This window comes from Bos javanicus, chromosome 5, assembly GCF_032452875.1.
Source record: "Bos javanicus breed banteng chromosome 5, ARS-OSU_banteng_1.0, whole genome shotgun sequence".
NCBI lineage: Eukaryota > Metazoa > Chordata > Mammalia > Artiodactyla > Bovidae > Bos > Bos javanicus.
In genome coordinates, this window is record NC_083872.1 from 82658539 (window position 1) to 82674676 (window position 16138).

The window sequence follows — 16138 nt, forward strand, 5'->3', positions numbered from 1 at the left end:
TAGTGAAGACAGTAAAAGAGAAATCAGTTTAAATTCAATCTAGATTATATGGTGACATTAATTTTAAAATATGGGGAAGAATACTCTGAAAGTAAAGATTCACTAGAAATGGCACAGAAAGGTTCAGTTAGATGACTTCAGGATTATGACAAGCAACTGATAATCTCCCACTCATTAGACTAATGGAAACAAAATGATAAGGAGTCAATTTTAAATGAAAGCAGAGTTTTACCATGAGCCCACCATGGACACCACTGCCTCTGAGGTTGGGGGCATATTCCGCCAGGTCCACGGAGCGCAGCCACTCCATCACTCGGTGATTGGTCCACTGCTGAACTTCTGATGGGGTGATGCTGTTCTATGGGGACAAACCACCACCCAGAGCTTTAGTCACTGACTACAGGGTTCCAAATATTAGACCTGCCTGCCAACTCTAAAGAGCCTGCCTCAGGGGAGGAAGTCTCTTTAAGAACATAGTTTAAACATTTTGTTAAAATTTTCCATCTTATTTCATGTCTGCAACAGCTGGTATCTAGCTGTCCTTTTTATAAGGGTGAGAACTTTCTCTGTCGTATCTGATAAATGTTGTCTAGGTTCCATTGCCAACAATGTGTCGTCTATAATGCCAATTTAGTTTGTAAAGATGCAACTCCAGGTTTTAAGTATGTATGCCATGTTATGATAGGATATGGTAGTACTGATGGTCAGACAAATGGAAATGGTGGGGAGATAAGAATATAATGTGAAATAAACTCAGTATTTTAATAAAGTAAAAAGTAAAGAATGTGCCTCATGGAGAGGAGTTTAGTGTAAAGGTGAAAAGGTTGTTTGCTAACTTGAACTCTCTTTTAATGAATGTATGTCCCAGAGTTTTAAGTTTTTTACATACTAGTAAAGCAGTGTTCCAGGAAAGGAAGTCTTTATAGTGAGACTTAACTCTGTGGCTTAAGGAGGCAGAAATATAAAATGTACCCAAGAAAGGAGGAAGTACAACTAAAACACAGCTCAGTTACACAGATAGACCCGTCATGGGGGAAAGGAAGGAATGAGTGTGTACTCAGTTGTGTCCAACTCTTTGCGACCCCATGAACTGTAGCCCACCAGGCCCCTCTGTCCATGGAATTCTCCAGGCAAGAATACTGGAGTGGGTTGCCATTTCCTCCTCTAGGGGATCTTCCCAACCCAGGGATTGAACCTGGGTCTCCTGCACTGCAGGAAGATTCTTTACTGACTGAGCCACCAGAGAAGGCCAAAGGAAGGAATACAGAAACACAAAGCCTAAGAAGTAAATGAGGCTGGATTTGAGGCTCTGAGGGAGCCAGTTTCCCTTCTATGTAGGTGCCGAGAAGAAAAAAATAGGTCTTGGTTTCTCCACCCAGACTGTCACAAACATGGAAAGGACGGGCTGCGGAAATCTCAGCCTCAGGTGCTACCTCGTCAGAGGGTCGCCTCCGTAGACAGTTTGGCTCAAAGTTATTGATCCTTAGGACCTGGATGGCCCTTTTGATACTGAGATGGTGGAGCACACTCACGACCTTCAAAGACAGTAAGTCATCCTGCAAAACAAAACAAAAAACTGAGATGGCAGGAGCACCTTCTCAGGAGGATCTCAGGAAACTCAAGTAAAAGGAGAAGGGCCCCTCCAATAGGCCTCAAAGGCCTGTTAGGTTTTTCAAAGTTTTTATTTGGTAACAGAACCCTTTTTCCTGTTCTGAACAAAATTTTCTCCAGGACCCAATATATTAATAGAAGAGAACCAAAATTCACATTGTTCCAACTGAAGCTGATTTCTACCTGTTTATCTCTCTTCTACTGAGGGAAGATGTTAGGCCCAAACAGCTCTGAAACACACAGTGTGAAAAGCAGTAGCTAAGCCACTATGAAAAGTGACCCGCTTTGACGTGATTTGATAAAGCAAATAACTGAGTGCAAGTGATCTTCACTGATGACTGAGGGCTGGTTCTCTGAGCTGAGGCATATCGCAGTTTGGAGGGAAACCAGAAGACTGTTCCAGTTATACCATCCCCCAGCATCAAGAAATCTCTGGTTCTAGATTACTGTGCCTTATCCAGCAGAAAATGTGAACAGTTTGGGAAAAGCTATCTTAATCAATGCAAAGCTTTTGGTGAGAGGTAGAGAGAGAAGAGAAATGAAGACATTGTAAGTACCAACATATATCACCAAGCAATTCCTTTAAGAATAATTTTCACCAGTCTGTGGCTATAGGGAACTTCTCAAACACACCAAAACAAAGTATTTTACAAGAAGGTGATACGGGGAGGCAGGGTCAAGCTAAGTACCAGTCTACTTCCAAACACACCCAGAAAATAAATAAGGAAAATATCCACTTTAGCATACCTTACAGAAAACACATTTCTTTTCTTTTTTTAAGAAAACCTTTTATTTTGTATTGGGGTATAGCCAATTAAAATGTTGTGATAATTTCAGCTGGACAGCAAAGGGACTCAGCCATACATATGCATGTATCCATTCTCCCCCGAACTCCTCTCCTATCCCAGCCACCATAACATTGAGCAGAATTCCATGTGCTTTATAGTAGGTCTTTGTTGGTTATCCATTTTAAGTATAGCAGTGTGTACATGTCCATCCCAAACTCCCTAACTGTCCCTTCCCCTCATCCTTCCTCCCAGCAACCATAACTTCAAGAACACATTTCCTATATGGGAAAAATAACCTATTACAGAGATATTTTTAAAATAAAATGATAAGACAGCTTAGATCCAAGCAAAAATAATTTCCTGACCTTTTTTCTAGATTAAGTTCTTTCTTTTCAAATGTAACTTTTATTTTATATTGGAGTATAGTTGATTTATATCTTAGTGTTATTAGACCGACTTCTTAAAAGCAGTGCTTGATGGTAAGTTAGAAAGGGCATTTACCATATTTTAATCTAAGATCGAGACACCTATTCAAAACATTTCCACATGGGCTATTCTCAACCAACTGAAGTCTGTCAGATTGAAGAGAAAAATCAAAATGCATAGTGTTTACAATGTAAATAAAACATTATTTTAGTTTAAGGGATTTTAAAAGTAGGGACCACTTTCTTTTAAATCAAAACACACTTTTTTGAGGGGAGGATTTTTAAAAAATCCTTTATTTTTAAGTGATTTTAGATTTCCAGAAAAGTTGCCAAAGATAGTACAGAGTCCCACACACCCTTTGCTCAGCTTGCTCTAATGTTAACTCTATATGTCATTCTCTATATAACCATGATAGTCAGCAAAAATAAGAAATTAACACAGACAATAATGAAATTCAAGTAAACCCAGGCTTTACTCAGACTTCTCCGGTTTTTCTACTAGTCCCTTTTTCTGATCCAGGATTCAATACAGGACACTACAGACAAACAGATTTTTTTATGACTTAGGATTTCTGCGGTCAAATCTTCTAAGGTAATTTATTCTTTCACAGACATGAAAATTATGTTTGCCTTTTGTGATTTTCAGTCTGAATTTGCTCACATTCTCAGGTGAGCAAATTCTCACAGCTCACATTCACACTGTTCTCAGTATGAACATCCTCATACCTAAATAGGCAGGCCAACAGCCACAAATGCACTCTGACTTTCTACTACCTTCTAACAGTGGCAACATGGTTAAGTTACCTGATTTCTCAGTTCTTTTGTTTCCTCATCTAAAAGCTGGGATAACAGAGTGCTACCTCGAGTACTGCTGAGACCTGAGCATTAATTATGAGTAAAGAGTTTAACAGAGTGCCTGGCACAAAGTAAGTGTGCAACAAGCCACACGCTGGTGTTATTTTACCTGTACCTTACATGATGTACCCACCGTGGTTCAAACTTCTGTTTCAGTGATGGAGAAGAAAATGAGCTGGACCCCAACTTTCTTTGATACTGAAAAATTCCTAAATAAATCAGCTCTTTGAAACTTTCCACTTATTTTAAAAAGGTACTTGTCTGAATCGAGAGAATATCATTGATATATATACACTGCAATGTGTAAAATAGAAAGCTAGCAGGAAGCTGCTATATAATACAGGGAGCTCAGCTCAATGCTCTGTGATGACCTAGAGGGGTAGGATGCGGGTGGGAGAGGGAGGTTCAAGACAGAGGGGATACCTGTATACTTACAGCTGATTCACAGTGTTATACAGTAGAAACTGTACAACAGTGTAAACCAATTATATTCCAATTAAAAAATAAAGCTATTATATAAAAATAAAGGAAAGTTAATATGGGTATATGATTCTTATACAAATTAAGAGAAAAATATACTACAAGACTTTCATATTTAATTTAAAAATTTTGTTCAAAAGTAATTAGAGCAATTTTTAACAGCTTTCACAGCAAGGTCCAAGTCAATAAAATTAATTTAACAGTTTCCACTGTCTTAAAAAAAAAAAGATACTTGTGGTAGTTGGATCCGTATCCTAGACCACAAAAAAGCCATTTAAAAAAAAGTATCTTAGGCAGGACACTCCTAGTACCATGAAGTCTAGAACAAGTTCTCCTGCAACCCATCTCTCCCTGCTGTTGTAAAGTGGGGAAAAGTTTTTCTATGCATTGGACAGAAGGCTAGAAATAGCCTTACAACAGTAAGGAAGGAATCCGAGTGAAGCCCGACCTTTACCTGTCTCCTCTTCACTCCAGCAGAACTGGGCTGAAGTGAGAAGGGCTAGGGGGTTTCAGGAAATAGTTCTCAAAAGGGGAAGGAAGGGAAAAGACAGTTCCAATGGTACTGTCAGAAGGGCAGCCTTTCTAGTGGTCACTACTAATAGAAGTGTACCACTTAGAAACTGCCAGGGTTGCAAAACTCTACTTTCAGTTTTAAATCTTTTTATGAGATGTTATTCTATATCATAAAATGCACCCATTCAGAAGTGTACACATCAATGTCTACATTGTTGAATATATATAAAGTTTTATGTAGCTTAAGTCAGGGTTTCAGAATTTCCCAAGCCTATTACAATCACCAAATCCCATAACATCAACTTAGTAAACTCTGCCTGCCCCTCTCCTCAAGTTAAAGCAATACCTTCAAAATCTGGTGGAACCATTGTGAAAACACTGTATTTTGCTTACTCGATTTCTGTGTTTTTCAGAGAAAGGTAACTTTAGCCTCCCCAAACCCTAGGAGTGAGTCACTTACAACAGTCATGTAATGAAGCATTCGACCATCTACCCGTCCTTCATCAAACTGGGTCTTGTACTGGGGGAGGCCAATATCATCCAACCATCCTATGGATAGAAATGAGTTCCATTAAGGAGCCACAGAACATCGGTTCTTGTGATGAAAAAGAAAGAGCAGCTATATATGTGTGTGTATGTGTGGGTGTGTGTATAATTTTATACACACTCATCCATGAATTGAAAACCTCTTACTAGTGACCCAGTTGAAATCCAGCTTTCCATGATTGGTTTCTTCTTCAGATCCCAGGGCTTGCAGTGCCAGTTGGAGTTTCTTTCGATGAAGGGAATGCTTGATTCCAAGCTCCTGAAATAGTAAACAGAAACACTGGCATTACAGCTCTGTCAACATAGGATGGCAGCCATTGGCAAAGGATGCCAATACCTCCAAAATCAAGCTAGTATTGAAGACTCAGTAATTACATTAAATCAGAATACTAACCCCGGCTATAAAATGTTGCTGAACAAAAGGCTCCCGGAAAGCCAAGACCACTGCAGTTGATTTAGCAGTATTCTAGATATTCCCACTAGGCTCCTTCCTTTGCAAGATTGGAACTGTAGGATGCATAACACCAATTCTACTCTCATTTCGTGCATGTGTGCTAAGCCGCTTCGGTTGTGTCCAACTCTTTGCGATCCTATGGACTACTGCCCACCAGGGTCCTGTGTCCAGGGGATACTCCAGGCAAGAACGCTGGAGTGGGTTACCATGCCCTCCTCCAGGGCATCTTCCCAATCCAGGGATCAAACCCACATCTCTTATATCTAACATGCATTAGCAGACGGGTTCTTTACCACTAACGCCACCTGGGAAGCCCACTCTTATTTTGCACCAGATGTTAAATAATTGGGAAGAAATGTTAAATAACTAGGCATAAAATGTAGGGCTTTTCTCCCTTGTGCAAAGTACAACTGAATTGCACATATTACATTGAGAAGACGGACCAATGATAAAGCCACAGAATGGTTTTGAGAATATTAACTGAAACTTTATGATTATGGCTCTATAATTATTCTTTCATTAAAATGCCCAGTGGCTTAAGTATCTCAAAGGAATCATTAAGACCAGGTCCTCCCTTTTTAAGTCCATGAGATAAAATAAGCACAAAGCAGGAACTCAAGCTTTTTGCAGAGTACTTACTAGCCCTACTCACTTCCCTTTCTGGAAAATAAAACAAGCCTATGTTCACATTTTCTGTCTCCACTGTATAAACAAAATAGAGGCATTCACCTTCTCTAGGTCTTGTTGAGAAGCCTGCAAAAGTGTCTGGCCAGATGCAATCCAGTGCTTGCCAGAATTCAGGTAGGACCCCAAACCCTGTTCCACCAGCCAACTGCAAACCTGATCTTTGGTCCACTTGGCAAATGGCATATCCAAGTCACTATGGGAAAATGAACGATTATATGAAAAAACAGTTCAAAGTCAATCCTGTAACTTATCATGAGGGCAGAACAACTGCATGTTTAATAGATACAGAGATTCCCATCTGATTATGAAAAGTCTAATTTTTAGGATGTATTTGGTGAAGGAAATGATACTTCCTCATAAGGGAGATGCATGCTCCCTTGTGTCAAACAAAGCCACAAAAGATTCAACATGATTTAACAAGACCATGTTCTATGGAAGGAGACTGAGTTAAACGCACTGATCAAGGTATTATACTAGTATCAACCAGTGTTGTTTAGAGGTTGAGTCTTCAGAGAACACTAGATCAGACTGAAGGAAACTCAAGTCTAACTTGAATTAACTTTAGAACTACAATTTCTCTCCACGTGGTATTCAATGAGAAGAGGGCAATATGCCATTCCTGAGCATGAGATAGTGCAATCAAAGTAAATGTTTGCTTTCTTTTGTTATTTTTAAGTTAATTTTTAATCTGGAATCTAGTTGATTTACAATATTGTATTAGCTTCTTATGCAATTTTTACAAATAGCATTCTTGTTTGGAAAAAAACAGTGGGGCAATGAACAAGAAAATTTCTTTTTATAACAGCACAAAGAGCTCCTCTACTGTGTACAAGAGAACATATGGCAAACGAGACTGCTCCGTGTTTGAAGAAGGCCAAAGAGTCTCCTCCTTGATGAAACCGGTGCCCACTGTTCTGCCTGGGTGGGAGGGACCATGTGTGAAAGGTTTTAAGTCTATTCTCTTTTTAAAGATTTAGTATCATGACTTGTGCTATATGTTTGCCAACCACACCCTTTGATGTTTAGCAAGAATGTGGAGCAGTTCCAAACCAGCCCTAAACTGGGATAAAGGTGTAGGAAAAGTTCTTAGAGTCTTAACAGATAAAACATTACACAGTCCTGATAAACTGAATTCTGATAGAATGTGTGTCTTTTAAGTGCTTTCACAGAATCTATTAACTGTTAATGTTTGGTGGTTTAGTTGCTAAGTCGTTCCCGACTCTTGCAACCCCATGGACCGTAGCCCGCCAGGCTCCTCTATCCATGGAATTCCCCAGGTAAGAATATTGGAGTGGGTTGTCATTTCCTTCTCCACGGGATCTTCCTGACCCAGGGATCAAACCCATGTCTCCTGTGCTGCAGGCAGATTCTTTACTGACTAAGCTACCAGGGAAGCCCTGTTAATGTATACTGAACAGTTATTTTTTTGCCAGATACTTAAAGCATATTAACTCATTCAATCATCACAATCATCTTTTTGGGGTAAGTACTAATTCATACTATGGGAAACAGGGGCAGAGAGCATGAAAGTAATTGGTTAAGGTCACTCAGCTTACAAGAAGTGGTGAAGTCAGAAATCAGGTCCAAGCACTCTATCTCTAGAACCTATTCTCTCCCCCTCCCCCCTTAATTATAGCTGAGTTACAATGCTGTGTTAGTTTCTGGTGTGAAGTATTTCAGATACATAAATATATATATATATTCTTTTTCATATTAATTTCCATTACAGTTTATTATAGGCTTTCGAATATGGTTCCCTGTGCTATACTCTAGGACCTTGTTGTTTATCATATATATAATAGTTTGCATCCGCTAATCCTAAACTTCCACTCCGTCCCTCCCCCATCGCCTCTTCCCCTTGGCAACCACAAGTCTGTAGATGCTTTTCTTAACCACTACACTTTCCCATCTTTCCAGAGCTACGATTTAGAGTTCCTATAATTATTTTTTATGTAAAATTTAAATCCAAGAGCCATTCTAGTACAGATGTTGCTGACATTTCAGCTCAGGTTACTCGCCTAGCTCACAGAGCCCTCACCTTCTGTATAGTTCCTCATTAACCACAGCCAAACGGCACTGCTCTAAAGATGACAGAGGCTTCCAAAGGTGCAGCAGTAAGCAATGGATTCAGCTGTCTAACCCAGGGTCAGTAACAACACTGCAGATGCTCACAAGACCTTGAGGCTTGGGAGGTGATGCAAATGTCCATTCATGTGGCTGCTCCTACCTGTTAGACTGTCCCAAATCACGAGACCAACCCAATCGGGGCCCCGCAGTTGCCCTTGTCCCTCCTCTTTTGAATTCAGACTCAGACATGTCATCTGGGTTGAATGTAGTGGACTGACTTCTCCTAAGTCTGTAAAGAAGACATAGCACATTAGACCTGAAGACACCTTTGACTTTAATTTGAACATTTTAAACTGATGCTTATGTATGTATGGTTAGAAAAGACATTTGGATTTAAACATTGAGACTCAATGAGTTAATGAATCCCAAGTCACAACCTTCCCTCTGTAAAAGGATCACAAAAGCCCTATAACCATTTTTAGCCAGTTTCCCAATCATCCCTACATTTGAGCCACATATAGGACAAAGCTCTGTTACTTACTTTCCAAAGAGTCTCATAATACCCCGGGATTTCTTTTTGGAATCTGGAGATGGTGGAGACATCTGGAAGGGACTACTTCCCTGTGAATTTTTCGGCCGAGAAGATACACCAGCCAGATCTAGGTGCTCCGGTGTCTCCTTCTCCGTTTCAGCTATTCCAAGAACAGAATACACACTTGATGAATTTTAAAATATGGGATGAACACGCCTAGATGTTAACCTCCTCGGTTTAAGCAACTGTTAAGAATTCTTCTTCTGTTGATCTATAAACCAGTGACTTAGAAAGAGCACCCTGCAAATATTAAAAATGGAACACAAATCTACATCCTACTCTACCATCTACTTTGTTGTGTATCAAGTTTATTAACATGGGAATTACATATTCTTTGAGATCAAAGGTAAAATAACATTACCATACTCTTTCCTTAACTGATTTGAATGCATAATGAAATCATTCTCGAAATTACTGCAGCACTTGGTACTGTTGACTACTTCCTACAAAGCCATCATCTCCTTTAGCTTCCTGACATGACACGCTCCTAGATGTGTCATCTGAAAGTTTCCTTGCTGTAGCGCTGTTTTCTCTTCCTCTTTCACTCCAAGATTCTCTCCTGGGTTCCTTCTGCAGGATCTTTTGACAGATTCACTCACTCTATGCTCAGCATGAAATGATGACTTTGCTCATTTCATGAACAAAGCAACTGGTATCAGAATCTCTGAGCCTAATAATCTCTCTCCCCAGCTTCAGTATCTGAATGTCAGTGGATATTCCCAATTTGATGTGCCAAGAGTACCTGGGACTTAACAAATCCACCCAATTTTCCTGAGAGTCTTCTTTTACATTGTCTTATTTCATATTTCATTAATACCAGGTAACTTTCTCCCTGTTACTCCAGTCTAACCTCTCTGTCATTTTCTTTTCATTCCCTTCTCCCCTTTGGCATTTAAATCAAATTGGTTACCAAGTTCTGGGAATTCTTAAGAAATTTATTCTTAATTATAACCTGTTATGTTCCAAGAACTAAGAAAAGAATGAACTGGATAGTCATAAATTTTTCTTATTAAAACTTTTCTTTTGATATGAAACTAGTGCCTGTTGATTTTGCTTTAATAGAATAACACCCAAATCTGCTATCCTCAGACTTCCCAGCATCAACTCTCCTCATTTGTTTAGCTGTCGATCTCACACTAGCAAACACAAGGATGCTGATTCCTCGATGTGAGAATATGCACTTTTACAGAGCAAAGTAAAAATTGTACAAAAATCACAGGGACAGTGTTTCAGCAAGATCTAACAGTTGCAGAGGCTGACTTGTCTATGAAGCAGAGCTGTGATTACAGGTTATGGTAAGCAGCATTGATTGGCCTCTCAGTATCAACAATACATTTCTCCTAAGAAAGATGCAAACACATTTGAGACCAGTTGTCTGGATAGATCATTTTCATTCATCCTGTGTATATGCTGGACATTTAAGGCTATGAAGAGAGAGAAGTCACTTTTGTTGACCCATATTAATATGTGGATACCTATACAAGACAATAGGACCTACTGGGAAAATCCAAAGGAATCTATCCATTCAAACCCTACAGCCATGATAGAGGTACTGGGGTCTCTGAAAATGCTGCCCAGCTCTTCCTCATTTTAAAAGCATCCTGTTTTTATTTATTTTGAAGATAACCTCCCTACTACTGTATTCTTTAAAAAGGAAAACTGAGCTTTCCCTCTCCTAAAATCACTTTGGGGGTGATTCCTCAGATATTGTTGTAACTAAATGTCACCTCCATCTTCAAAGTAATATGTCAGAAGGATGTTCCTCTAAGAGAAGTAAGTCTAAAATGATCATTTTTGGTGTCTTCCACAGACCTGTTCAGCTAAAAACATTTCTTTCTGGAGTCTGGGGAAATGTTACCATCGAGGAGGAGCTGCAAGGCCCTGGGAGTTAGTGTGATGTGATGTACTTTGGGGTGAAGGAGCTGGATTTATGACGCCAGGAAACTCCTGCCCTGCACTTTGCCGGCCGCTGGGCACATCTAGGTCCTCACAGAGCTGCTTGCAAGGTGCCATTAGCATGGGTTACAGCAGCATTTAGGCTTAGAAGAGGAGGCTCTACAGACAGTCCTGGTGAGCAGAAGGTGGAAGGAATCCTCTGGAGTAGAGGACTCCATTTTCTGATGCTGCCAGCTCGCTGTCTAGAGATCAAGATGCCAAGAGCAGGGATTAGCTGGGTTGGGAGCACAGCGCTGGCAAAGGCAGGCATGCAGGGGTACGGTACCTAAGGTGGGTGCACTGGCACTTCGTTTACGATCTTCAGAAATCCCAACAATGCACACAATCACACGCAGCCCAATGGAGAAAACACAGGGGAATGACAAAATGAAACACAGATCAAACTCCTACTCACAAAATGCACAGGGAGAGGGGGCGCCACACTGTGCTTCCAATGTTACACACAGACTCTATTAGCAGCGTCAATATGGGGTGAATTTATCCGCTTTCAGAGTAGATGGGAAGCTGTTTGTAATGATGTCAGAGAGAGCCACGGGTTTTGGTTTTTCCTCTAAGTTTACACCCAGAACAGGGAGCAGAGTGAGAGAGTCCACACCAAGCTATCTTTACCTCTGAATTAAGCCTGTGGAAGCATTTTTTGTTAACTTTCCCCCCCAAGTCATTCACCTTCATTTCTGAGAAAAAGAAATGTACAGATAGATGAATAAGGGAAGAGATTGGTCTTTTCCTGACTCTGGAAGAATTAAGGAAATGGCATTTTGGCCACACATACCCAAGTTTGGCGCACTTGCTGTCCTCTTGTTACTTTTGATTTTAAAAAAACCACGACCAAAGGAAGATCTGGCTTTCCGAGTGCCAAAGGGATTGTCATCCCCAGAGGCATCATGTCCTGGAGCTTTGGGAGGGAGGGTCCCAAAGGGACTGCTCTCTACCGGAGCTTTATCCTGAGAGAGAAATAGCGATGAATGTAACACAGCATGAACACGCATAATTACTGGTACATGGCAGTACCAAATACATTACACACGTGACTTTAGTTAAAAAGGGATTACTGAACATATTCATTATGAATGTCAAATGTCCTGTTAGAAGTTTAAAAAGTCAATTCTGATTTTTACTTAAGGAACAGCAACAAAAACATGGTCATCACCAATCTTAATCCATGTGTTTAGGGCTTTAAGTATTTAGGATAGATATAGACATTCTCAAATTTTATTTTAATTTTATTTGCCTCATTCCCTCAAAGACACAGAGATAAAACATTACATCACTGGAGTAGCAGTAGATTTCCTACTTTCTTAACAATCATGACAAAGACCTGGTTATGACATAGTTCACAGTCTTTATAATTACAACAATAAAATCCCAATATAATGTAATTATTCTATAAAGTAGACATTAGTCCTGACCTTCTATACCAGCAGTATAAGAACTTTCTACTCCAGTTAGTTTAAATATTTCCTCTCAAAGAATTAATGATGAAATGAAAGCACAATCAGCAACTATTTAAGATATCTAATTTTGAAATGGGATTCTGGGTTATATTCATATCTCACCTGCAAGTTACCACACATGGATTACCAGTTTTCAATGACTGTGATACATTCAAATATGATTAACCATTAAACAAATACACTGAAATTAAATTTAGCTCGATTGATTCAGAAGCCACTTCAGATCCTCACAATATTTCAAAATCCTTATCAAGAACTTTAACTGCGGCTTTAAATATAGGTAGACCTCCTTTGATTGCATCTCCCTTTATTGTGCCTTGCCGATACTGTGTTTTTAACAAACTGCAAGTGTGTGGCAGCCCTGCATTAGCTATTTTTCCAACAGCATGCGCTCACTTTATGTCCCCATGACACATTTGGTAATTCTCACAATCTTGCGAACTTCTCCATTAATATTATATTTGTTAGGGAAATCTGTGATCAGTGACCTTTGATGTTACTATTGTAAAAGGTGACAGCCTGCTGAAGGTTCAGATCATGGTTAGCATTTTCCAGCACCTTTTAATGAAGGTATGTAGGTGGTTTTTGTTCATATCATGCTACTGCAGATGTAATAGATTATGGTAGTATAGTGTAAATATAGCTTTTATATGCACTGGGAAACCAAAACGTTTGTGTGACTCACTTCACTGCAATATTTGCTTTATTGTGGCGGCCTGGGCCTGAACCTATAATATCTCCGAGGTCTGCCTGTAACTTAATTTTGAGCTTTCTGCTTATTTAAATTGGTAATTATACTGTGTTAGTATTATCCAAGGATTCTTTTGTCTGCATGTTCTCATTTCTTGAACATCTCTCGTCCTCTCTCTCTTTTCTGCAGAAATAGAGAGAAGGGCAAGAGAAAGGCAAGAGAGAAGGGCAGAGAGAAACAAGCTTTTAAGGTGGATATTTTTCTCTACATTTCTACCATTCATAGTAACTAAACATGTACAGATGCCACAATTCAGTGATTCTGTTATCTATGTCTCAATGCTCTATGTCACACCACTTACTGAATTAGCAAGACAAAAAGAACAATGACTTGAATTGTGACTGATCTACTTTCTGTGCTTTGTCAGTTACACCTACTCATGAGTCAAGGCAGTAAGAGCCAACAGTCGAGAGACTGCATCTGGAGAGAGTGTGCTTACCAGACTGTGACCTGTGCAAGGTTAACATTTGAAAAACAGAAGAAAGAAGAGCCAGAACCCATGTTGACGATGCCTTAAAAATACCAGAATGTCTGCTGTGGATAGACACTGGTTATATAATATAAACAGCTGGTGATCTTTCTAAGAAGGGCTTTTTGTGAAGTGTAAGGAAACCCAGGTTTGGTTGTTACTGTCATCAAGTAGCATAACCAAGAGTTCAGAGCTTTGCCTTTATTTTGTTATTATTGACATGAAAGTCATATAACATAAAAGTAACTATTTTAATTTTTGGCTGCGCCACATGGCTTGTGGGATCTTGGTTTCCCAACCAGGGATCAAACCCATGACTCCTGCATTGGAAGTGTGGAGTCCCAATCACTGGACCAGCGAAGTCAAAAGTAACTATTTTAAAGTGAGCAATGCAGTGGCATTTAGCACACTCATAGTGTTGTGCAACCAACACCTCTACCTAGTTCTAAAACATTTCCATCATTCTAAAGTAAAACCCCTTATTCACTACGCAGTTTCTCCCCATCCTCTCTCCTCCACCCCTGGCAACCACCAATTTGTGTTCTATATCAATGGATTTACTTATTCTGGTATTTTACATAAATGGGATCATATAATATGTGACCTTTTGTGTTGAACTTCATTCATTTGGCATGTTTTGCAGGTTCTGAGAATTTTGCTTTATGGGAGACATTTATGTAGTCTAATGTATTAAGCAATCTTATGCATTATGTATTAAGAAGTCTGCTGCATGTATTAGAACTCTCAAACATTCCTACATTGTAATCTGGACATAAAACTTACTTCTGAAGGCTTTGGAATAGACTCCTTTTCCTGTTCAAAACAACAACAGTGGTTAAATATTGTTATAGGAATTAATCGATTTAGAATTTCTCATATATAATTCAACAAATTAAAATAAATGTACATCTATTTCAGGGCTACAAAACCTCATCTTTACTTACTTTCTACAATATTAATGTCTCCACATTTGACTTTAGGTACTACTTTCAACCCTTTACACTCACATTCCTTAATATTTATCATTAACTGCAGCATCTAATACTTTTTCATTATTGAAACCACAAATGGGACAAGATGAAGATTCCTAAATATTTCGCCTCAGGGTAACAGACAGAAAAAACACAGGACCAACCCCGTCTGATGACTCTTTCTTCAGATTGCCCAGGCTGCTAGACTTCTGCAAACTTGAAGTTCTAAAAATAACAACAATAATAATGATGATTAATAGTAAGTGGCTCTGGTGCCACTGCTTCTAAGGAGAATGCCTTGGAAAGAAACTAAAATTGCATGTGAATGGAATCCTGGTAATAAAAGAAAATCTGGATTCAGACAGTCATTTATGTGCTTAACTAAATTATAATGTTTAGTTCTTTTAAAAGCAGGGGTGGTTAACTGTCCCGCCAATAACTCTAACTGTCCCGCGCACGTTAGAATGGCTGGAAAAACACTTAGGACTATCCTGTGATGTCAATATTCGAAAATAAACCAGTGTTTTCCACAGGCTAGTGGTGCATGCTTTGCACATACACATTTACACCAGGAACTTTTAAAATGGTTGTGTACTTTTTATATTAATCCTTCTAATGAAAATAAAGGATGAAAAAGTATTACTTTTCAGTTCACAAAGGAATCAGTTTTCTGAGTCTGGCAAAGCACTTTATTTTACAGCCCTAATCAAGCATAATAGAGGAATCCCTGTTGTGATAATAACTCGTTTAAAACCCAGGCACAGTGACAGTGTGAACACCTGGGAAAGTCTTGCTCTTCTCATAAGTTGCATTCAATTATACGCAGCTGTTGTTACTCAGAAAGTGAAGGCAGGAATATCTGACCAGTTTAAAAACAAGAGAGAATAAATAACTTTGCTCTAAAATACAGAATAATGGAATATACTAACAAACTTTTAAAAGGCATTTCTCATGTATTTATGTGTAAATAAGTTGCTAGAAATGTCAACTACCAAATAAATAAAAAGATAATGGAGAAAAAAGATCTCAGCTTTGAGTATAGCTCTGAAAATATTTTCCTAATTTCATCCAGACTTTAACTTGGATAAATGTAGCCATTAGGTCAGCTTACTAAGCTGAAAGTATGAAATACCATGGCAGCCTTACCAGCTGCTGTGATGCTTTTCTGACAGACATACTCAAAATATGTTGCTGCTAAGTCGCTTCAGTCATGTCCCCAACCCTGGGATTCTCCAGGCAAGAACACTGGAGTGAGTTGCCATTTCCTTCTCCAACTCAAAATATAGGTCAGTACAAAAATGAAATTTAAAGCACTGAACTTCACATGGAAACTGATGAAGGAAGGCTCAAGATCAGCAGAAAGCTGGCATGAAATAATGGTAAAAGAGAAGGATTTATTTGTTTCTTCACAACCCCGACCCCCACCCTCTCTGGTCATTACGGCTGCATTCACTCATGCAGGCCTCAGGGTCACCTGCTTCTAATACTAGTCATTGTTAGTGTAACAGACACTTTTGTG

General features: G+C 39.2%; 1 protein-coding gene across 13 annotated transcripts in view; it reads right to left on the reverse strand.

Annotated features, from left to right (window-relative positions):
• PPFIBP1 (PPFIA binding protein 1) overlaps window positions 1-16138 on the reverse strand; it is a 206241-nt gene that overhangs the window by 4811 nt on the left and 185292 nt on the right. For 4 of the 13 annotated variants that reach the window (XM_061417539.1, XM_061417537.1, XM_061417543.1 and 1 more), the window contains 11 exons: window positions 14784-14844; window positions 14432-14461; window positions 11747-11918; window positions 11240-11272; window positions 8968-9118; window positions 8587-8715; window positions 6402-6552; window positions 5366-5477; window positions 5133-5221; window positions 1434-1556; window positions 233-358 (listed from right to left, as the gene is read on the reverse strand). In XM_061417539.1, coding sequence (XP_061273523.1) covers window positions 233-358; window positions 1434-1556; window positions 5133-5221; window positions 5366-5477; window positions 6402-6552; window positions 8587-8715; window positions 8968-9118; window positions 11240-11272; window positions 11747-11918; window positions 14432-14461; window positions 14784-14844 — 1177 coding nt within the window. The remainder of the gene's footprint in view (window positions 1-232; window positions 359-1433; window positions 1557-5132; window positions 5222-5365; window positions 5478-6401; window positions 6553-8586; window positions 8716-8967; window positions 9119-11239; window positions 11273-11746; window positions 11919-14431; window positions 14462-14783; window positions 14845-16138) is intronic. The other 9 variants (XM_061417541.1, XM_061417540.1, XM_061417545.1 and 6 more) reach the window with 5 other exon arrangements.